The sequence below is a fragment of the Dryobates pubescens genome, chromosome 13 (assembly GCF_014839835.1).
Source record: "Dryobates pubescens isolate bDryPub1 chromosome 13, bDryPub1.pri, whole genome shotgun sequence".
Classification (NCBI taxonomy): Eukaryota; Metazoa; Chordata; class Aves; order Piciformes; family Picidae; genus Dryobates; species Dryobates pubescens.
Window position 1 is genome coordinate 20,131,417 of NC_071624.1, and position 21,963 is coordinate 20,153,379.

Here is a 21,963-nt window from a genome sequence, read left to right on the forward strand (position 1 = left end):
TGAAGGTCTCTTCCAAGCTAAGATACTCTGTGAAAGGCTTCTCTGCTTTCATGGTGTTAAAGAAGGGGGTGGGTTGTTGGCAGGGAAATCATTTGCTGTTCGCCATCCATGGAGGAGGATGCCCAGAGCCAGCTGGCCTTCAGGACAATGAAGCTGGGGAAGGGTCTGGAGAACAGGGCTGGGGAGGGAGCAGCTGAGGGGGGTATTCAGCCTGGAAAAGAGGAGGCTGAGAGGAGACCTTCTCACTCACTTTGGGACATGGTGTAGTGGTCATGGTTGTGTTGGGTTGATGGTTGGAGCGGATCCTAGAGGACTTCTCCTACCCTAATGATTCTATGATTTTAACTCTTTTAAAGGAGGTTGGAGCCAGGTGGGAGCTGGTCTCCCAAGTAACAAGTGACAGGATGAGGAAATGAACTCAAGTTTCACCAGGGGAGGTTTGTGTTGGATATTAGGAAAAATTTGTTTGCTGCAAAAATTTGTTTCCCTTAGACCAGGCTGCCCAGGGAGGTGGTGGAGTGCCCATCCCTGGAGCTGTTCAAAAAGGTGTAGACATAGCACTTGGGGATGTGGTTTAAGGATCATGGTGGTCTTAGGTTGATGGTTGGACTCCATGATCTTAGAGAGACCCTTTCCACCCTTAAAGATCCTCTGGTTGGTGGTCTTGTGCTGGGACCCCTGCACCACAGTAGAGAGAGGCTCATGCTAGCCAACATCTTGGGGATGAGACATTTCTAGAAGTAAAGGAAGTAGGCTGGGCAGGGTTTTCCTTATTTACTTCACACAACACAATTGTGTGATCCCCAGCAGTGTGGGCAGCAGGGGTAGGGAGGGGATTCTGCCCCTCTGCTGTGCTCTGCTGAGACCTCCCTGCAGTGCTGGGGCAGCTCTGGAGCCCTCAGCACAGCACAGACAGGGGCCAGAGGAGAGGGGTCAGAGGAGGCCACAGCAGTGCTGAGGGTGCTGAAGCCCTCTGCTGTGAGGCCAGGCTGAGAGAGTTGGGCTTGGGCAGCCTGGAGAGGAGAAGGCTCCACACACAGAATGGCACCAGGGTGGCTGCAGCTGCAGCACAGAACCAGCAGGGCTGTGACATCCCTGTCTGAGGCTCCGAGGAGACTTTCTTGTGGCCTTCCAGTATCTGCAGGGGGCTACAAGAAATCTGGGGAGGGACTTTTGAGGGTGTCAGGGAGGGACAGGACTGGGAGGAATGGAGCAAAACTAGAAGTGGGGAGATTCAGATTGGATGTTAGGAAGAAGTTGTTCCCCAGGAGGGTGGTGAGAGCCTGGCACAGGCTGCCCAGGGAGGTGGTGGAAGCCTCATGCCTGGAGGTGTTTGCAGCCAGGCTGGAGGTGGCTGTGAGCTCAAAGCTATGTTAGGTGCTGAGGATCCTCTTGTCTTCAATCCCAGGTGGGTTCACAGCAGGCAGGTGCTGTGCTGAGGCTGGGTTTGGCCAGCCTGGCGGAGCCCTTCCCCGTTGTGCAGTGGTTCTGCACCGCACCAGGAGGTGCCATGGTGCCAGCTGTCACCAGGGCTGAGGCAGAGCAGATGTCCTTCTGGGGTGGGATCCTTCCAGCACGGCCTGCCCTGGGAAAGGCAGCCAGTTACAATAACAGTTTATCCTGCCTGGTGTCTCGTGGGACGGTGGAAGGATCCCAGAGCAGCCCTGCTCTGTGTCACGGGCTGGGGGCTGCTCCCCCAGCTCAGCATATTTTAGGTTTTTCTCACTCTTTGTGCTCCTTTCTTGGGGCCTTTTTCCTGCCTGTTGGCCAGGTCTGGGAATAAGATGCGTCCCATGTTTTGCCTGTCCACTTCCCCTTCCCTGTGTATGGAAAAAGAAATTAAAGGCAGGAAGAACAGAATGAAATGAGTTTACAGTGTAGAAAAGCAGGCCCAGAGGAGGCCATGAGGATGATCAGAGGGATGCAGCACCTCTGCTGTGAGCACAGACTCCAGGGAGACCTCATAGTGGTGTTTAAATAGCTGAAGGACACCTAGAGGAAGGCTGAGCAGGGGCTGTTCCTGAGGCCTTGGGAGGAGAGGCAATGGTGTGAAACCAGAACAGGGCAGAGTTGGGTTGGACACCAGGAGGAAGCTGTGCACAGTGAGGGGGGTGAGACACTGGAACAGGCTGCCCGGGGAGGTGGTTGAGGCCACATCCCTGCAGACATTCAAGGTCAAACTTGATGTGTCCCTGAGCAACCTGCTCTAGTTGGAGGTGTCCCTGCTGGCTGCAGCAGGGTTGGACAAGATGGCCTTTGAGTGTCCTTTCCAATCCAATGCAATCTGTGTGTGAAATACAGCTCAAAGTGGGCACCTTGCTGTCACCTTTCCTGTGTCGTTTGGTGGTGAAGTATTTCCCATAAGGGGAATCTGATTTTGTCCTTGGGTAGCTCCTCAAATGATGGAGAAAATACTGTTTCAGTGTTCAGCCTGGGAGATCACAGACTCAAAGAATTGTTTCAGCTGGAAAAAAGGCCTCAGCCAGTCCAACCTTCAGCCCGACACCACCATGGCCACTAAACCATGTTCCAGAGTGCCACAGGTTTCTTGAACGCCCCCAGGGATGGGGACTCCACCACCTCCCTGGGCAGCCTGTGCCAATCCCTGACCACAAGATGCTTGCCTCAGGGTTTGCTTTGTCAAGTGCTGGCCTCAGACAGTGTCCTCCTGTGCCTCAGCTTCCCCAAAAGCAGAGGGGGATGCAGCACCCGAGGGCACGATGGTCAAACACCAGCTGCTGTGGGGCTGTGCTGCTGCAGGGGTTTGATCCTGTACTCCAGCATTTCCTGACAGCCACCCCAGTGCCACCCTGTCCCCTTGTTATTTGTTTGCCTTGGCATGGGGAGCACGGGGCAGGGTGTCCCCAGGGACGCGGAGGCTGCCACCGGGGCAGCAGCAGCTCCCACCCCTGCTGCCTCACTGGTGGGTGGCACTCTGTTTATTTACCTGGTGGCTGTGCCCTGCAATGCTGCAGGCACCAGCCCCTGGGCTGCCAGCCCACGTGGAGTTGGCAGGAGCTGGAGATTAACCTGCAGCTGAAAGAGCCCAATGCCAGAGTGGCCATGCTTCTTGCAAGCCCTTAGAGCATCTCTTATCAGAGCTTGAAGGCCACCTCGTGCCATGGTCACTGTGTGACAGGAAGGAATGGAGTCTTGATGTGTGGAGCTCGGAGCAAGTTGTAAATCCTCAGCAGTCCCAGGGGCTGGCTGTGGTCTGGGCTGCTGTAAGGCAGAGCTCTGAGGCTGCCAGGCACCTCTCCACTTGATATCCTGGAGGGGACCATGCTCTGCTGGTGGGAATGGTCCTGTGACATCCAGACACCCACTGCCCTGTTGTGGTATCTCTGCTTTCTTGGCTCTGCTCTCCAAAGCTGTGTTGCAGAAGAGCAGGACCACAGAAGCTACAGATCCCAGAATCCCAGTGTGGTGGGTTTGGAAGAGACCTCCCCTCCCTACTAAAGCAGGGCACCCACAGCAGCTTGCCCAGAATCACAATGCCCAGGGGGGTTTGGAAGCTCTCCAGTGTAGACTCCACAACCTCTCTGGGCAGCCTCCTCCAGGCCTCTGGCACCCTTACAACAAACAACTTTCTCCTCCTCTTCACATCCAACCTCCTGGCTTCCAGTCTGCCCATTGCCCCTTGTGCTGTCCCTGGGCACCACTGAGCAGAGTCTGGTCCCTTCCTCTTCCAATCCCTTCCAATGCTCCTCCTGAGCATTGCTCAGATCCCCTCTGGGGCTGCTTTCTTGGGAAGCTGAACATTTCTGCTGTGAGTGGTGACCCTGTTTCAGGACACTCTGAGGAGCCATCATCACTCTCTGCCCTTGCTGACGTTCCTGCATTTGTCCTCTGGCTGTACTGGGAGTGTGGGCACAGAGCAGGATCTCTGTGCTGCCCTCAGAGCCACCAGGCAAAGCAAGAAGCTGTGCAGGTGCCAGCTGGGAGCTGCCATTCCAGCCTGCCTGCACTCACTGCTGTCCCATGGGAACTGCAGGTCAGGGATTTTGCTGCTTCCCTGCCTGTGGTAGGATTCCTGGTTGGCACCAGCTCTGCTGCCCTGCCCAGTGCCACGGGGCTGACTCATGTAAAACTTGGGTTTGGGCGAGTAGAATCCCCTCCTAATTCTAGTGAGGCTTTGGAAGTGAGGCTTCAGCCCCAAACATTCCTGGTTCCTGGTGGATTTTGATCCTTGCAGCCCCCAAAATCTGACTTTTTTTTGTGACTTTCTGCCCTTTTCCTCTGGGTATTTGGTGCCAAATGGGCACTGAGCTGGTGGAAGGACTCCCTGATGGCAGAGGAGATACCTGGCTGTCTCTAGACTGAAATTTGGGGTTGTTTGGAGGTGGCTGAAGCAGTGTTGCTGATGTTTGAGGTCTGGTGGCACTGCCAGTGCCACAGCAGTGGGCTGGCTGCCCTGTGCACATTTCTTCCAGAGCTGATGGAACCCTGGTTTTCATTCTTTAGTCAAGAGCTCCTGCAAAGTGCTCTGTAGATATCAGCACTGCTGCTCCTTGTGCAAACTCCACCTTGGACAAGCACTAAGAGGAGCATGGTGGCTGCTCTGGGCAGAAGGTCACCCCTGGGCTGAGTCAGAGTCAAGACCACATCCTGTTGGGCCATGGCCTGCCCCCAGCCCTCTCACCTCACAGCTTGCACCCTTGAAACAGAGTCTGGATGGAAATAGCAGCAGCAAGATCTCTTTGAGTTTTAGTTTTGGTGGCTCTCTGGGCTAGGGAGAGGAAGCTGGGAGTGGAGAGGATCTGGCTGCAGAAGGGAGAAGAGCCACTTTCCATCTGACAGGCTCTGCAGAGTGCTTGGAGATGCTGAAGCTGCTCCAGGATTGGGGTTTGGTTGGTTGATTGGTTTTGCTATAAGGATAATTTTAGACTCTCTGTAATGGTCCTGTCCTCATGATGGCAGGGGATCAGAGTGGCCTTACCTAGGAGGGGCATGGGGTGCAACCACTTGTGTGAGCTCTGAGGAGCTGGTGCAGTCTGCAGTGTAAGCACCTCCTTGTTTCCAGGGCTGGCTCAGTGGAGGCTGTGTTGAGTTTTGTTCATGTCTCCAAATGAAAATAGATGCTGGAAAACAGCTCAGAGAGCTTCACTTCCTGCTGCCACTCAGGGCTCTGTGCTGGGGGTGATCATTGACAACCCCATGTTTGGTCCAGCCTTGGGGCATTGAAGTGTCTGCTTTGGACTGATTCCTCTTGACCATTCTCATTGATTCATAGATTCATGGAATGGGTTGGGCTGGAAGGCATCTTAAAGACCATGCAGTTCCAACCCCCTGCCATGGGCAGGGACACCTCCCATGTGTCTCCCCACCCTCACTGCCAAGAATCTCTTCCTCATCTCCAGTCTCAGTCTCCCCTCTCCCAGCTCAAAGTTCCTCATCCTGTCACTCCCAGCCCTTGTCCTAAGTCCCTCCCCAGCTCTCCTGGAGCCCCTTCAGGTACTGGAAAGCTGCTCTGAAGTCTCTCTGGAGCCTTCTCTTCTGTAGGCTGAGCAGCCCCAGCTCTCCCAGCCTGTCCTTGTAGGAGAGCTGCTCCAGGCCCTTGATCATCTTTGTGGCCCTGCCTATTGAATGTTCACTGTGGCTTCTTTAGAGCTTCCTCCATGATTCCTCATGAACCAGTCCTTTATTCCCTTCCAGAGACACCAGGAGGTGGAGGAACATCTTGTTTTATTATCACCCCATGGGGTGCAGAAGTAGGTGGAAGACTGCAGAGGCTTTGGGACAGCTCTTTGGGAGGTTTCTGCATGAAGTGTTGCCCTTTGGCAGGTTTGGTGTTGGGGTTTTCTGTCTGGTTTCTTCTCAGCCCAGAGCACCACAGGATGGAGGTCATGGGTAGCTTGCTCTGGTGCCATGTCAGCTTGGTGCTGTCCCTTGTGCCATGCCTTTGAGCCCCCAGCACAGCCCTCTGGAGGGTTGGTTCATGCATGGATTTGGCTGGGGTTTCTCCATCTCCATGAAGCTCTGCTGTGCCTGGTGAATCCTGGAGCTCCTTTTCCCAGGAACAGCTGCAGTGTCCTTATTTTCTCACCCTGGGCAGCTGGTTGAGGCTTTGGCCCAACTGCTCTGTGGGTGGATTCACCCCAGCTGTGGGAGCAGGGGGTGCAAAGGGAGCGCAGCACCCATTAGCAGCTAAAACCAGGGGGATCCCTCCTGAGTCCTCCCTTGCTGCAGAACCTTGCTGTCTTCAGCCAAACCTTGCCCACAGCAGGACCAGCAGATCCATCACTGCTCAGGTAGGGAAGCGGGATCCTTGGCACCCTTGGTGGGTGCCAGGGTTTGGGCATTGCTCAGTGTTGAGAAACCCTTCTTGTGTGTGAGAAGGTCATCCCCTGGTGATGTGGGAGACCTGGCTGGGGTTCAGGAGCCCCTGGGGCTTTCTCAGGTTGTGCAGGTGACTGGACACAGGTTTGGCTGCAAGCAGTGTGGATGGAGGCTCTGCATCCAGGAAGGCAGATTCAGAAGGATGGCTTGGACCAGCTGAGCGTCAGCTTTGGACCTTTACTAGAGAACTGCAGACAGAAGTGCAGCATGTGAACAGGAAACATGCTCTGCAGGTTACAGTCCCCAGCAGGTCCATCCTGGGATCCTGGCAAGATGTTTTACAGGACTCCAGTGTCCCAGAGTTAGAGAGGGCAGCTCCTGAGGAGTGTTTGGTAGGCAGGCTGAGTGTGGAATAAATGCTGCTGGAGCTGCTTCCAGTGTGTGGAGAGCACCCAGTGCTGCTTGCTTGGTGTCAGACCAAGACCCTTGAGGCCAAGCTGTCCTCATGTGGGGACGTGGGCAGAAGAAGCTGTGCTTTGGGGTGGTGGATGGGCTGCTGAGGCAGCAGGGAAGGGACTGCTAGTCTGGGCCCAAATCACTAATCCATCTTCTTTTGGTTCCGCTCGCCGGGCTGGTGATGGAAACCCCCAGAGCTCCCTGCAGAAGAAGGTGAGTCCTGGGCTGGAGGTGTGGGTGGGTTTGATGGGTATGAGCCCAGAGTCTGTGCAGAGGGTGCTGGGGATGAAGAGGGGGGAGTCTTGGGGTTCTCTGAGTCTTTCTTTGTATCCCAGAGAAAGCTGGGCTGGCAGCTGTCCTGCCATGGCAGAGCTGCCAGCTGCAAGGAGGAGAGAGGATTGGGTGTCTGTGCCTAAAAACAGCCCCAGAAAACTGGGCCAAATCCAGAAATAAAGGTGTTTGAGAGAGAAGAACCCCCCAGTGGGATGGGTGTTCTCACAAGTGCCTGTGGCCCATGGGCACCGGAGTGGCTCTGCTGCAAGCAAGGGACAGGGTCTTGGTGACCTCAGTGGTCTAGATGTCCTGTCCTCTGGGGCTGTTTGAGTACTGACTGTGCTTGACCCTTTCCCACTAGGAAAGTCCCTCTGGGAGTTGGTGCTGGAGCAGTTTGAAGATCTGCTGGTCCGCATCCTGTTGATAGCAGCCTTTCTGTCATTCGTAAGTACCGCTGGCTTGGGGGTGGGCACCCTTCAGGGCACCTATGGACCTAGGTGGCATCCAGATAGCAAAGGAGCCAGAGGAAGGTGCACGATGGATGATGGAGATGTAGCAGCAGGCAGTGGTATTGTGAGCTGTAGTGACAACAGCATCATGTCTGCTTCAAAGAGGAGAGCATGTGGTTGATCAGGAGCACTGATCCATCCACAGCAACTGTGGCCAGCAGGAGCAGGGCACAGTCCCCCTGGAATCAGCAATGGGGAGGCCACACCTGGAGCACTGGGTTCAGTTCTGGGCCCTCACTCCAAGGACATTGAGGGGCTGGGGCAGGTCAAAAAGGCAACAAAGCTGGGGAAGGGTCTGGAGAACAGGGCTGGGGAGGAGCAGCTGAGGGAGCTGGGGGTGTTCAGCCTGGAGAAGAGGAGGCTGAGGGGAGACCTTCTCACTGTCTAGAACTCCTTGAAAGGGAGTTGTAGAAAGATTGAAGACAGGTGAAAGTTGGTCTCTTGTCCCAAGCAACAAGTGACAGGACAGGAGGAACTGGCCCTGGAATTGTGCCAGGGGAGGGCTAGGTTGGAGACTAGGGAAAATGTCTTTGCTGCAAGCGTGGTCAGGGAGTGGAACAGGCTGCCCAGTGGCCATGGCACTTCAAGATGTGGTTTAGTGGGCATGGTGCTGTTGGGTTGATGGTTGGACTGGGTGAGAGTTCTGCTCCAACCTTAATGGTTCTGTGACCAGCAGAGTGGAGGCAGCTGCGCTAAGCACTGGCACTGCATGGCAGGGCTGTGCTTTAACCCAGCCCTGGTCCAAGCCCCACTGGGTTGTCTTCTCTCCGGCAAACACCACCTCATGGCTTCTTGTTTCCATCCTCCTTAAAATGTTAGCACTTGTTCTCTCAGCCACACTGTGGTTCTTGTCTCTTGCCTGCCAGATCCTGGCCTGGTTTGAAGAAGGAGAGGAGACCGTGACGGCATTCGTGGAGCCCATCGTCATCATCCTCATCCTCATCGCCAACGCCGTGGTGGGCGTGTGGCAGGTACAGTGCTGCCCTTTCCCACCTGCCCCACAGGGCTCTGCTCCACGTGGCTGAGGCTTCATTTGAAGGTCTGGTTGCTGCTTGCTGTTGAAAACTCCTTTCTCAGAGGCTCAGGTCTCATGTTGGCCGTGCTGACTCATGCCCCTGGGCAGATGCCTCTTGGCTCGTTCCTTCAGGCTTTCTTTGGCAGCTTTTGCAGTTTGGAGCTGAGGGCCTTGCACTTACTTTCCATCCAGGCAAAGGCAGCTTGTCTCCTGTCCATGGCCAAATGGGTTTTCCAAGGGAAGCATTTTGCCTTGTCCACCAGAAAGCCAAGGTGGCTGCTGCTCTCCAGCTCACTGGGGGAGGAGCAAACATCTCAGCCAGCATTGCTCCTCTTCTTGGGTCTCTTCATTTGAAGGCCACTTATTTACCTACAGTTTGATCTGAGATGGTGTGGTTGGATGAGGAAGCACATCTGGGTAGGATCTGCTGCTTCCCAAAGCAAGAATGAGGAAACCAAGCCAAAAGGTCCAAGCAGTGTCCAGGATCTGGTGTGATTTAAGCCATTTTACTCTGCTTGAGTAAGCTTGAGTACTGCCTCCAGCTCTGGTGTCTCCAGCAGAAAAAGGACACAGAGCTGTTGGAGAGAGTCCAGAGGAGGACACCAAGGATAATCCAAGGGCTGGAGCAGCTCTGCTGTGAGCACAGGCTGAGGGAGCTGGGGGGGGCTCAGCCTGGAGAAGAGAAGACTCCAGGGGGACCTCAGAGCTGCCTGCCAGGACCTGAAGGGATCCTGCAGGAAGGCTGCAGAGAGACTTTTCCTGAGGGTGTCTGGAAACAGGACAAGGAGGAATGGTTTGGAGCAGAGGGAGAGCAGGGTCAGACTGGAGCTGAGGAAGAAGTTCTCCAGTACAGCAGTGGTGAACTCTGGAATAGGCTTCCCAGGGAGGCTGTAGCTGCCTTCTCCCTGGGGGTGTTCAAGACCAGGTTGGATAAAGCCTTGAGCAACCTGGGCTAGTTGAGAGGTGTCTCTGCCCATGGCAGGAGGTTGGAGCAGATGATGTCTGAGGTCTCTTCCAACCTGAGCCGTTCCATGGTTTTGGAGCAGCTGAAGATGATGCAGCACTCGCCCCATCCGTGGCACAAATGGGCACCAAAGCCAGGGCTGGGGTTTAGCCCTCGCTGCCCTCAGAGAGGGCAGGGGGGAGCCAGCAGGAGCAAGCCCAGCCGTGCCCTGCTGTGCCCGCAGGAGAGGAACGCGGAGAGCGCCATCGAGGCGCTGAAGGAGTACGAGCCCGAGATGGGCAAAGTGATCCGCGGCGACCGCAGCGGCCTGCAGCGCGTCCGCGCCAGGGACATCGTCCCCGGAGACATCGTGGAGGTGGCAGGTAGGGAGCCACCACCCCTGCAGTGGGCTGGGATGGGGAGGTGGTGCTGGCCCAGGGGCTTCAGGGACAGGCACTCCATGGTCTCATGGCGGGAGGGCTCTGCTGCAGGGTCCAGGCACATCTGTGCTGGGCACAGGTGAGGCCACACCTGGAGTACTGCTTCAGTTCTGGGCCCTCACTCCAGGAAGGACACTGAGGAGCTGCAGCAGGGCCAGAGAAGGGCAACAGAGCTGGGGAAGGGTCTGGAGAACAGGGCTGGGGAGGAGCAGCTGAGGGAGCTGGGGGTGTTCAGCCTGGGGAAGAGGAGGCTGAGGGAGACCTCCTTGCTCTCTGCAGCTCCCTGAGAGGAGGCTGGAGCCAGGTCTGAGTTGTTCTCTTCTGCCTACTAACAAGTGATAGGACAGGAGGAAATGTCATCCAGTTGCCCCAGGGGAGGTTTAGGCTGGACATGAGGAACAATTTCTTGCCCAAAATATTTGTCAAGGCCTGGCCCAGGCTGCCCAGGGCAGTGGTGGGGTCCCCATCCCTGGAGGGGTTTCAAAGCCAATCAGAACAATTCTGATTCCTTTGGAGGTAGAACCTCCCTCAGCCTGCTGGCTGCACTCTGCTTCATGCACCCCAGGAGACCAGTGACCTTCTGGGCTAAGACAGCATGTTGCTGGCTCAGGGGAACTTGTCCACCAGCACTCCCAGGTTTTCCCTTGGCTTTTGGCACGGAGGAGGCTTGCAGTGCTGGGTGATCATGGCACCTAGTTTCATGCATGACTTCTGTCATGTGCTGAGAGAGACTTCTGGGATGCTACCACACTGCCCACCCTTGAACAGGAGCTACCCCCCAGGGCTCTGTGCTGGCTTTAGGTACTGGCAATGGATTCTTCATCTGAGAACCCTCCTTGCCTTTCCCCAGCGAGCTCTTTGTTCCTTGGAGGTGTGCATCTCCCTTGAGCAGATGCCAAGTGTGAGTCTTTGCATAAAGTGAACATCTGAGGGGGGGTCACTGGGCTGGCATCCCCCAGCACAACCCCAGAAGCTGTGTGGGGAGTGGGTAGATCTGGTTGGACAGCAGCTGTTGCACACCACATGCCAGATGCTGGGCCTGGCAGGGATGGGCTCCAGCAGGGGTTTGCAGCCCCGGGAGGCAGCATTCCTCAAAGCCTAGGCTGGGGCAGGACCCTTCCCAGCCAGGCTGGCTTGGGAAAGGCGCTGGGAGCCCCCAGGCAGCCAGGCTTGCTCTGCCTTTCCGAAGCACTGGAGCGTGGTGGTGCCCAGCCGATAAGGGCAGTGCTGGGGGAAAGCAATCCAGGGGGAAAAACAGCTTTAAAAGGACTTTTTAAGGAAGCACCTCGATGGCTGTCAGTTGATGGGGCTGCTTTCACCCACAGCCGCCCTGCCATGCCAGGAGACCCATAGATGGCTGTTTGTCTTGGCCACAAAAGGTCTTCATGGAATCACAGACTGGTTTGGGTTGGAAGTCATTGGTTTGATCCCCTGCAGCCAGCAGGAGCATCTGCAACTAGAGCAGGCTGTTCACAGTCCCATCCAACCTGACCTGGAATGGTTCCAAGGATCTATCCAAGTATCCAAGTATCTATCACTGGGCACCCTTCCAGTTGGCCCATGGAGCCCTGGGATGGGGTTAGGAGTGAGGTTGGGGTGCTTGAGCTGCTCCAAAATGGGGATGCTTCAGGGGCTTTTCAAGGAAGAGGAGAGATGGAGACGTGGTGGTGAGGCAGGGCAGCAGGCAGGGTGATGCTGGGCTTTGGCTGGGGGCCAGAGGCTGTGGTGGTGCTTGCTGCCTCAAGGACCATGTGTCTGTCTCTAACTGTGGCAGCTCTGCTCCAAGCAGATCAGGAAAGTCTCCTGCCCCTTCTGTGGCTTCTGGCTGCCTGTGATGGTCAAGGGAGTCCCAGCTTTGGCAGAGAAACTCTTGTCCCTTTGGAGATGCAGCCAGGGCCAGTGGGATGTGGGGACTTGCAGGAGCCCACCTGGGTCCTCTGCTAACCCAGAGCTCCCACCCTTGCTTCTTGCTTCTTTTGCAAGCTAATGGCTTGAACCACTATTAGCTTTGCTTGGATGGGAGCGGGGGAAGGTGGTGGGCAGGTCACTCACCCTGCCCTGGCAATATCCCTGTGCTGGAGAATGGCCAGGTGGAATAGAAAATGAGAGGAGACAGCAGCACCTGAGGTACAAACTGGTGGCCTTGGGGCAGAGCTGGGATCGTTTTGGTTGGCTTTGAAACCAAGTGGGGTCTCCATCATTGCCCTGGGCATCCTGGGCCAGGCCTTGAAAACCCTTTTGGGCAAGAAATAGTTCCTCATGTCCAACCTAAACCTCCCCTGGTGCAACTTGATGACATCTCCTCCTGTCCTATCACTCGTTACTAGGCCAACCCCACCTGTCTGCAGCCTCCTTTCAGGGAGCTTTAAACAGCAATGAAGGACTCCCCTCAGCCTCCTTTTCTCCAGGTTCTCCAAGGCTGCCCAGGGAATTGGGGGAAGGCTCTTCCCTGGCACCAGGGCAGGTCAGGTTGTTTGGGGCTGTGAGCAACCTGCTCTGGTTGGGGATGTCCCTGCTGGCTGCAGGGGGTTGGGCTGGATGAGCTTGGAAGGTCTCTTCCCATCCAAACTAGTCTGGGATTCCTTGAAGACCTTTTGTGGCTCAGACAGGAGGTTTGCTGCCTGCCTTGCCTGGGTCAGCGGGGGCCAGTGGGGGCTGCTGGTCCCACCTGATGGAGCTGCTCTGCTCTTCTCCTTGCAGTTGGTGACAAGGTGCCAGCAGACATCCGGATCATCGAGATCCGCTCCACCACGCTACGTGTCGACCAGTCCATCCTCACCGGTGTGCGGGGCGGGGGTGCAGGGGGCTGCTCAGGGCAGAGCTTTCCTCCAGACAGCGTTGGGGCTGGGGTGGAAAATGGGAGGAGAAGGGGGCTTAGGCCTTAGGGAGGTCTCAGAATCATCTCAAAGTCCAAGCATGACATGGCTGGTGCTTGGCCAGCCCTTCTGCAAAGCATGCAGCTGTGCTGTGCAGCACGTGGAGTTTCATAAGAGGGTGCTCAGCCCCTGCTTATGCTGCCCCTGTGCAGCTATTGCCTGATGACCACTGGTGCATGACGCTTTGTGACTTCAGGGAGCGGTGACAAATAGTTGGGGCCCCCATGGCTCCCTGGGGAAGGGATTTGGCCCCATCTGGTTGAGCTCTGTGGGAGCTCATGGCCGCTCGTGATCTGCACAGCTTGTTCTGCAGCCTTCATCTTCAGCGTGCCTCATCCCAGCTCTGATGTCCTCAGACATGGTGGTGTGGTGGCAAAGTGCTCCTTAGGGAGCCATGGGGGCCATGATGCAGGCTCATGACAGCATGCAGTGGAGGCTGGAGAGGAAATGTGCAGTGCATGTCCTGCCTCTTGTCTCGGCAGGGGAGTCTGTGTCGGTGATCAAACACGCTGACCCCGTCCCTGACCCCCGGGCTGTCAACCAGGACAAGAAGAACATGCTCTTCTCTGTAAGTCCACCTGGCCACCCCTCTCCTGTGACTTTTCAGAGTCACCAAGTGAAGAGTCATGGGCATGGCAGACCTGAGCAGTGAGCTGGAGTGCATGCCTGACAGAGACATGAGTCCATGGAAAGGTCCCCGCATCCAGGAGAGTCAGGACCTGCTGCATCTGGGTTTCCTTTGGGCTGTGGGACATGGTGCCCTGAACAGCTTCAGGCAGTCTCAGTGGGTTGTCCGTCACAGAGCATGTGTTTTGAGTGAGGAAAAGGGCTGTGGTCAAGCCTGGAGCTGTTGCAAATTTGGGCTTCCCTCCTACTTATGCTGCTCTAAGGCAGAAGCCCTCAAGGGGTGAGAGAGCTCTCAGGAGGGTCTCCTGCAGTCGCCTGGGTTTATACCAGAACCCGACGTCTCATTTCCCCTGAACCGAGATCTCTTGTTCTCCTTTGCAACAAGAGACCCACCTCCCTGCTCAGGCAAGGGGTTTGATGCCCACATACCCAGTCTGCCCCCTTCCTTCCCTGGCAGGGCACCAACATCGCCGCCGGGCGGGCGGTGGGGGTGGTGGTTGCCACGGGAGTGTACACCGAGATCGGCAAGATCCGCACGCAGATGGTGGAGACGGAGCCCGAGAAGACTCCCTTGCAGCAGAAGCTGGACGAGTTCAGCCAGCAGCTCTCCAAGGTCATCTTCCTGGTGTGCGTCGCCGTCTGGGTCATCAACGTCAGCCACTTCAGCGACCCCGTGCACGGCGGCTCCTGGTTCCGGGGGGCCATCTACTACTTCAAGATCTCGGTGGCGCTGGCGGTGGCTGCCATCCCCGAGGGGCTGCCGGCCGTCATCACCACCTGCCTGGCACTGGGCACGCGCCGCATGGCCAAGAAGAATGCCATCGTCCGCAGCCTGCCCTCCGTCGAGACCCTGGGCTGCACCTCGGTCATCTGCTCTGACAAGACCGGCACCCTCACCACCAACCAGATGTCCGTCTGCAGGGTGAGTGCCAGGCTGTGCTGGGGGGCAGGGGGCTGCTCAGTAAGCCCCCGGCGCTCTGCGTCGCTCCGTCCCGCCCTTGGGACCAGCCTGTGCTGTCCCCACCAGACCTGTTTCACAGCAGGGATTTGAAGGTGAGCATGGAAGGTGGTTGGTAGGAGGCCCTGAGCCTCCTTTCTGCCCGCCTGAGGGTGAGGTGGATGGCTTCTCTTGGCATGGTTAAAACTCAAGTTCATGAGCACAGCAGGCTTGTTTCAGAGCTGCCCCTCCAGAGAGCATCTTCCTGCAGGGATGTGGCTTTGAGACAGAGCTCCTGGAGGTGCCAGTGCAGCCAGGCCCTCTGCTCTCCTGCCCATTTTCCCCTTGATCTTAACTGGTGAGAGGTGCTGGACCCTTCAAAACAGCAAAGTCTAGACCTATTTTGCTGGCAGCCTCCAGGCAGTGGAACACAGACATCACTTTTCATCATCTCTGAGAGGCTGTGGACCTCTGAGCAGATGCTGAATGATGTCAGAGCAGCTTGAAGAGTTAGAAGATTGTAGTTGTGAGCAGCACAGCAGATTCTGGAGTGACAGAGGTTGAGACCTGTGACACCAAATACAGTGGCTGGAGCTGGATCCTCTTCTGGCTTATAAACCCTCTGGATCAAAGCTGGCTGGGAACTGAAGTACCTCCATGAGGTGATGAAGCTGGTGGGCTTAGAAGACTGGGGGGGGTGGTCAGTGCAGTGTGTGTGACAAGCTCATGCAGAAATCCAGGAGTTAAGAGAAGATGCCCATGAGCTGCTGGCAAGGTGCTTTGATTAACTGTCCTCCCCTAGCAGAAGGTCTGCCACCAGCAGCTGGGTGCAGCTGGGCTCAGACTGCAAAGCTCCTCTGGTGGAGGGAGCTCTGGACTGGTTTGCTGGAGAGGCTGAAGGCTCTGGTCTAGCAGAGAGCTTTGCTGCCCTGTGTGTGGCCATGTGGAAAGGTGAGGAGAGCCTGGAGCATCCCCCTGAGGAGAGCCTGGAGCATCCCCCTGAGGAGAGCCTGGAGCATCCCCCTGAGGAGAGCCTGGAGCATCCCTGTGGTGCTCAGTTTCCCCACTAGGTCTCACGTCTCAGGAAGCCTTTTTTGTCCTGGCCTTGGCACAGCCAGTTGGTAGAAGAGCCTTGGAAAATGTGTTGCTGTGGGGAAAAACAGACCTGGCTACTGTCCCTCCTCTCTGACACTCGGGTAGCATGGTGGATAGCCATGACTGTGCTGAAGCTGGCCATGGGTCTGATAGCTCTGCCCTGGAGAGGATTTCAAAGCAGACACTGCCCAAGCCAGGCAATGACCAAGCTGCCCACATCTTGCATGGGGAGGAGGTTCCCACCAGCACATCTTCTGACCCAGTGATTCAGAGAAGCAAGCAAAGGGTTACCCTGGGACTTGGGTTCTATCTGCAAATGGCAGGAGAGGTAGCAGTGACCATGCCTTACCCAAACCCGCTCCTACCAGCTGCCCAGGGCAGTGGTGGAGTCCCCATCCCTGGAAGAGTTTCAAAGCTGTGGAGGTGTGGTGCTGGGGGCCATGGTTTGGTAGTGCCCTGGCAGTGCTGGGGTAAGGGCTGGACTGGGTGATCTCAAAGGTCTCTTCCAACCCAAATGATTCTGTGACTCTCTGAGTTATCAGACAGGGTTTGCTGAGGGGCTCCTCTTCGTTTGTTCCCTATCTGTAGTTGCTGAAGGCAACCTGATGATCCTAAAAGTCTTTTCCCAACAAAATCATTCTACGATTCTATGATCTGCTCCTTGAACTTGGGTTGAAGTGCCACCATCTCCAACTGTGTGGCATAGTTGGAAGAGGCAGGATTGGTGATGCTGTGACAGGGAAGGAAGGGGATGGAGTGGGCCAGTGGGACACCCAGCAGGGTTCTAGCATCAATCATTTGCAGAAGGAACTCAGCAGCACTGCAAAGCAAAGACAATCTCAGCTCAAACTGCAGCCTGGCCTCCACCCCATCTCCCACAGCTCTGCCCCAGCACCCTACAGTGAGAGTGCCAAGCCCTGGAGCAGGCTGCCCAGAGAGGTTAGAGGTTGTGGAGTCTCCTTGTGTGGAGAGCTTCCAAAGCCCAGTGGGCATTGTGCTCCTAGGCAAGCTGCAGCAGATGCCCTGCTGGAGCAGGGGTTGGACTGGGTGAGCTCCAGAGGTCCCTTCCAGCCCCACCATTCTGGGATGCTGGGATCCCTGTTGTTCCTGTGGCTGAATCCTGACTCTCATGGCTCCAAGCCAAGCTGGCCCCAGGCCAGGGCCCTGGGCAGTTGCTGTTTGCTGGAGAGGGATCCCAGGTGACGCAGGCAGTGCAAGGCAGCAGCTGGGGGTAAATATTTGTTCGGGGCGGCCCTGGCGTGTCCGGGATGTGCTTCTGCAGCCAGCAGCCAGCTCAGTGCCAGGGGCAAAAAGCCACCAAAGCACCTCAATAACCTGGAGAAAGAGGTTAATGGAGTGGAATCAAATAACTCACATCAAACTGGGCGAGAGCAGCTGCTCAGCCACAGGGCATGGTGCTGAGCTGTGCATGCCCCTCATGTCTGGCTGCCAGCACAAAGGTAAGGGATAAATAGGAACTTAGAGAAAGCCAAGCCTGGATGGCTTTGTGTTCCCTGGATGTGAATGGATTCAGTCCTTCAGCAGCCTGGATGCAGCATGGAGAACAGCCCCCAGCACGTGGTCAGTGCAGAAGCAGCAGCCCCAGAGGAGCTCTCTGGAGCAGGGAGGCAGGGAGAGAGCAGTGGAAGCTGTGTGCCCTTGCTATAGGCTTGCTGGACAGGAAGGGGGAGTGGAACAGACCAACTCTGACCCAGGGGACCCCTCCTCCTGCGAGGGGGAAAACCAAGCCTCTCTCCCCACCTGGATCAAGTTTCTTCTGTCCATCTGGGGGCTGGGTTCCTTTTTCAGCCCCCATTAAGGATGGTGTAACCCAGCACACTGGGTAAGCTGCTGTGGGTGCCCTGCTCTAGCAGGGGATTGGACTGGATGAGCTCCAGAGGTCCCTTCCTACTCCACCGTGTTGGGACTGTTTGATTGTGTCAGTTGCCAGAGCAGAAGCGTGTGGTTCCCAGAGCTGCTGCATCCCTGTGCTGAGCACTGCCCCCAGCACCTTCGCTCCCCTCTCCTGGGGAGCATCCAAAATCTCCAGAGGGAACTGAATGGGGAATGATGGATGGTTCGAGACAAGGTGGGGAGGAGACAGTTACCTCTGCACCCACCTTCTGCAGCCACCAAGCAGCTCCATGGAGCTGAGGAGAAGCTCTTCCCCCTGCAGCCGTGTCCTCTGTGGCCGCTCCCTGCCAGCCGTGGCGCTGCAGCCCTTGCTCAGCCCTGGTTAGTTACTGAGCTCCCTGCACTGCCTCTGGCCTCGGCGCAGCTCAGCAGCAACCGGGAGGGAGAAGCCAGCCTCGCCCACTGCTGCCTGGGCTGGGGCTGGCTGAGCCTGCCCAGAAGGCTGGGATGAGCTGGGAGGACTGGCAGAGCTTGGGCAGAGGGAGAGCTTTCTTCTGGTTTCAGTTTTTGGTGGGTTTTTTGCTCTCACTGCAGGAGCAAAAGAGGAAGTGGAAGGAGTTTGGAAGGCAAAAATCATTAAAATAGAGAGTGGGGACTTTTGTGGGGCTTTGTCATTGAGCTGGTGCCCAGAGCTGAGCTGGCATCAGGAATGTTCCTGGGATCCCAGCTGTGGTGCCATTGGAAGGCTGAGCTGATGTCAGGTGAGCTGCTGCCCAGAGCTGAGCTGGGATCCCAGCAATGAGCCAGGTGAGCTGGTGCCCAGAGCTCCACTGGGATCCCAGTACTGTGCCAGGTGGGCTGATGGCTGAGCTGGCTGGGGAAGGGTTGCAGGGGCAGCTGCTCAGATCCTGCCCCATGGAGGCTTTCCAGGGCCGGTGGAAAACTCTGACCTGGCTCCTTCCCTGCTCCATGGCAAACACAGGCACCTCCTTAGGAGTTGCCTTGGCATTGAGAGCTGGAGGAGGTGGAAGTGAAAAAGGCAGAGGAGAGCTGGAAGGACCTGGGGATGACCAGGAGTGGTGGGCAGCCAGGGAGGGAGCAGAGCCTAGTGCCAAGCTGGCCATGTGGGTTGTACCAGCACATCTCTGCCTAATGCCTTGTCTTCATCTTTCCCCTTGCAGATGTTCATCATGGAGAAGGTGGAAGGTGACCAGTGCAGCTTGCACGAGTTCAGCATCACTGGATCCACCTATGCCCCCGAGGGACAGATGTGAGTGTGGGTCCTGTCTACTGCATGGGTGGGGGAGCCCTGGGCTGGCTGGCAGCATGGCTGGGGGATGCAGGAGGGTCTAGCTCATGTCCATGGCTGGGGGACCACAGGCTTTCTCCTCAAGGTGAGGAAAAGGGGAGGATTCTGTGGCAGTTGGCAGCCACCCCGCCCGAGCCACCCGAGCCCTGGCTGAGGGAGCTGGGGTTGCTTAGCCTGGAGAAGAGGAGGCTCAGGGGTGACCTCATTGCCCTCCACAACTACCTGAAAGGAGGTTGTGGCCAGGAAGGGGTTGGTCTCTTCTCCCAGGAAACCAGCACCAGAACAAGAGGACACAGTCTCAAGCTGTGCCAGGGGAGGTTTAGACTCGAGGTGAGGAGAAAGTTCTTCACCGAGCGAGTGGTTGGCCATTGGGATGTGCTGCCCAGGGAGGTGGTGGAGTCCCCATCCCTGGAGGTGTTCAGGAGGGGATTGGATGTGGCACTTGGTGCCATGGTCTAGTCATGAGGTCTGTGGTGACAGGTTGGACTCGATGATCCTCGAGGTCTCTTCCAACCTTAGTGATACTGTGAGACTGTGAGATTGCACCATGGGCTGCATCAGCTTGGGTTAGAGCTTGGCTTCAGCCCTGTGCTTGTGCTGCTTGACAAGGGGGACCTGGGTGTCATGGAGACCAACCCCAAATTCCTCCAGGGCTTGTGGGACCTAAATGCTTCCTTTGCTGCAGCCTGCCCTTGGCATGGGAGTATCAAATGCTTGGCCTCGGGTTGGCTTATGGCCCCATGCAGCTCCTCTGCTGATCCTTCTCCCTGCAAATGGCTCTCACCCAACTCTGTACAAGGACAGTCAGCACAGGCCACATCTGCACCATGCAGATGTGGGGCTCAGTGAGATGGCTTAGTGGTGGCCTTTACAGAATGACACAGCCCCCCAGCACAGTGAGGGTTGGAAGGGACCTCTGGAGCTCACCCAGTCCAACCCCTTCTCAAGCAGTCACCCACAGCACAATGCCCAGGGTTGGTTGGAAACTCTCCAGTGGAGACTCCACAACCTCTCTGGGCAGCCTGCTCCAGGCCTCCAGCACCCTCACACCAAACAACTTTCTCCTCCTCTTCACATCCAACCTCCTGGCTTCCAGTCTGTGCTGTCCCTGGGCACCACTGAGCAGAGTCTGCCCCCAGCCTCTTGCCCCCCACAGCTCCTTTAGCTCTTGCTGAGCATTGCTCAACTCCCCCCTGGGGCTGCTCTTCTGCAGGCTCTCAGCCCCAGGGCTCTCAGCCTTTGCTGCTCCCAGAGCTGCTCCAGCAGCTTTGCAGCCTCCCCTGGGCTCTCTCCAGCAGTTCTCTGTCCCTCTTGAACTGGGGAGCCCAGACCTGGACCCAGCATTGCAGATGAGATCTCTCTAGGCAGAGTAGAAGGGGAGGAGAACCTCTCTTGACCTGCTGCCCACATTCTTTTTAATGCACCCCAAGACCCCCTCGGCCACAGGGGCATTTCATTGGCTCATGACAAACCATCAGCATCCCAAGACACTTCTCCTTGGAGCTGCTTCCCAGCAGGTCCCCCCTCAGCTGTTCTGCTGCAGGAGGTTGTTCCTCCCCAGGGCCAGGACCCTGCCCTTGCCCTTGGTGAGCTCCATGAGGTTCCCTGTGCCCAGCTCTGCAGCCTGGCCAGCTCTGGCTGGATGGCAGCACAGCCTGAGGGGTGTCAGCCACTGCTCCCAGCTTGGGACCATCAGCAGCTGGCTGAGGCTGCACTCCAAGCCTTCATCAGATCATTGATGAAGATGTTGAACAGGACTGGGCCTGGTCTTGACCCCTGGGGAGACCACTTGTCATGGACCTCCAACTAGACTCTGTGCACTGAGCACAGCCTTTGAGCTCTGTCTTTATCTTTCAGCCAGTTTCCAGACCCACTGCCCACGCATCTCACCCACACTTCCCAAAGCTGCCTGTGAGGATGCTGTGGGAGGTGTCCCAAGCCTTGCTGAAGTCAAGGTACACAACATCCACATCCATCCATCCATTTGCTTCTCTTTCTTCCCAGCAACAGCCAAGAGATCACCCACTGCAAAAGACATCCCTAATGTTGACACCTTCCCAAAACATCAAAACCTGTCCCTGAGTGTCTGCAGGCTCCCTCCTCCCACTGCCTTCCCCTGCCTGGGTGACAGCTGGGCAGGAGGCAGTGACTCTGCTCTGCCCATTCCCAGCCCAGTGTGCCTTCTGTGTCCCTCAGCACACAACTTTTTCAGAGTTTCTTGGCTGCTCCCTGTTTTCCACTCCTGACCTGCAACAAGGGCTACAAAATGTTCTTTCCATTGGGACCCAGCACTGGAATAATCTGATCCCAATAGATGAAATGCCTGACAAATTAGTTTTCCAGTGAGCAGATGACCAGCTGGGTGTCTGCAGCTCCAACCTGCACTTTCCTCTCCTGCACTGGGGTAATCCTTTATGTCCCCCTGAAAAACACCCCTGGGCCATGGTGAGAAGCAGGGGTTGACGTCCCTGGCATGCTCAGGGCTAGTCCTACCCAGCCACCTTTGTGCTCCTTTCCACAGCCCACTGCTGTTATTTAGGAATTAAAATCCCCAGCTTGCTGCTTGCTTGGGAACAGCCACAGGCATGCAGTTAAATGTTTGCTGCTTTGAATGCTCCCTTGGGTGCCTTTCAGATCTCCAGCAGGAGAGAGCAGCATCAGCAGGAGGAGAAGGCATTTGCTGCTAGCCCTACATCTCCTCTGGACCTCCGGTAGCTCCCTGCAGGAGTGGACAGGAACTCGAGTTTCAAACTGGTCCCTGGCAGCCCAGAGCCAGCTGAGTGATGAGCTGCATCCAGAGCAGGGAGAGCAGCAGCACAGAGAGGGGATTCTGCCCCTCTGCTCTGCTCAGACCCCACCTGGAACACTGACTCCAGTTCTGGGACCTCCAGCACAAAAAGGACCTGGAACTGTTGGAGAGGGTCCAGAGGAGGCTACAAAGATCACCAGAGGGCTAGAGACCCTCCCCTAGGGGACAGGCTGGGAGAGTTGGGGCTGTTCAGCCTGGAGAAGAGAAGGCTCCAGGGAGACCTCAGAGCAGCCTTCCAGTACCTGAAGGGCTCCAGGAGAGCTGGGGAGGGACTTGTGACAAGGGCTGGGAGTGCCAGGATGAGGAACAATGGCTTTGAGCTGGGAGAGGGGAGACTGAGACTGGAGATGAGGAAGAAATTGTTGAGGGTGAGGCTGGGGAGACACTGGCACAGGTTGCCCAGGGAGGCTGTGGCTGCCTCCTCCCTGGAGGTGTTCAAGGTCAGGCTGGATGAGGCCTTGAGCAACCTGTGCTGGTGGTTTGAGCCTTAACTGGGATTTAAGAGGTCAGATGAGGGCAAGGCTGAGAATCCCTCCCCTGC

The 21,963-nt window shown here is 56.6% G+C and overlaps 1 protein-coding gene across 1 annotated transcript in view; it reads left to right on the forward strand.

The window, feature by feature from the left end:
- The window catches only part of ATP2A3 (ATPase sarcoplasmic/endoplasmic reticulum Ca2+ transporting 3), a 56,189-nt gene that overhangs the window by 18,500 nt on the left and 15,726 nt on the right, over positions 1 to 21,963 (forward strand). Inside the window, exons 2-9 of the mRNA XM_009896617.2 lie at positions 6,931 to 6,948; positions 7,370 to 7,452; positions 8,384 to 8,488; positions 9,720 to 9,858; positions 12,616 to 12,696; positions 13,274 to 13,359; positions 13,876 to 14,340; positions 18,486 to 18,574. Of these exons, the coding sequence (XP_009894919.2) occupies positions 6,931 to 6,948; positions 7,370 to 7,452; positions 8,384 to 8,488; positions 9,720 to 9,858; positions 12,616 to 12,696; positions 13,274 to 13,359; positions 13,876 to 14,340; positions 18,486 to 18,574 (1,066 nt within the window). The remainder of the gene's footprint in view (positions 1 to 6,930; positions 6,949 to 7,369; positions 7,453 to 8,383; positions 8,489 to 9,719; positions 9,859 to 12,615; positions 12,697 to 13,273; positions 13,360 to 13,875; positions 14,341 to 18,485; positions 18,575 to 21,963) is intronic.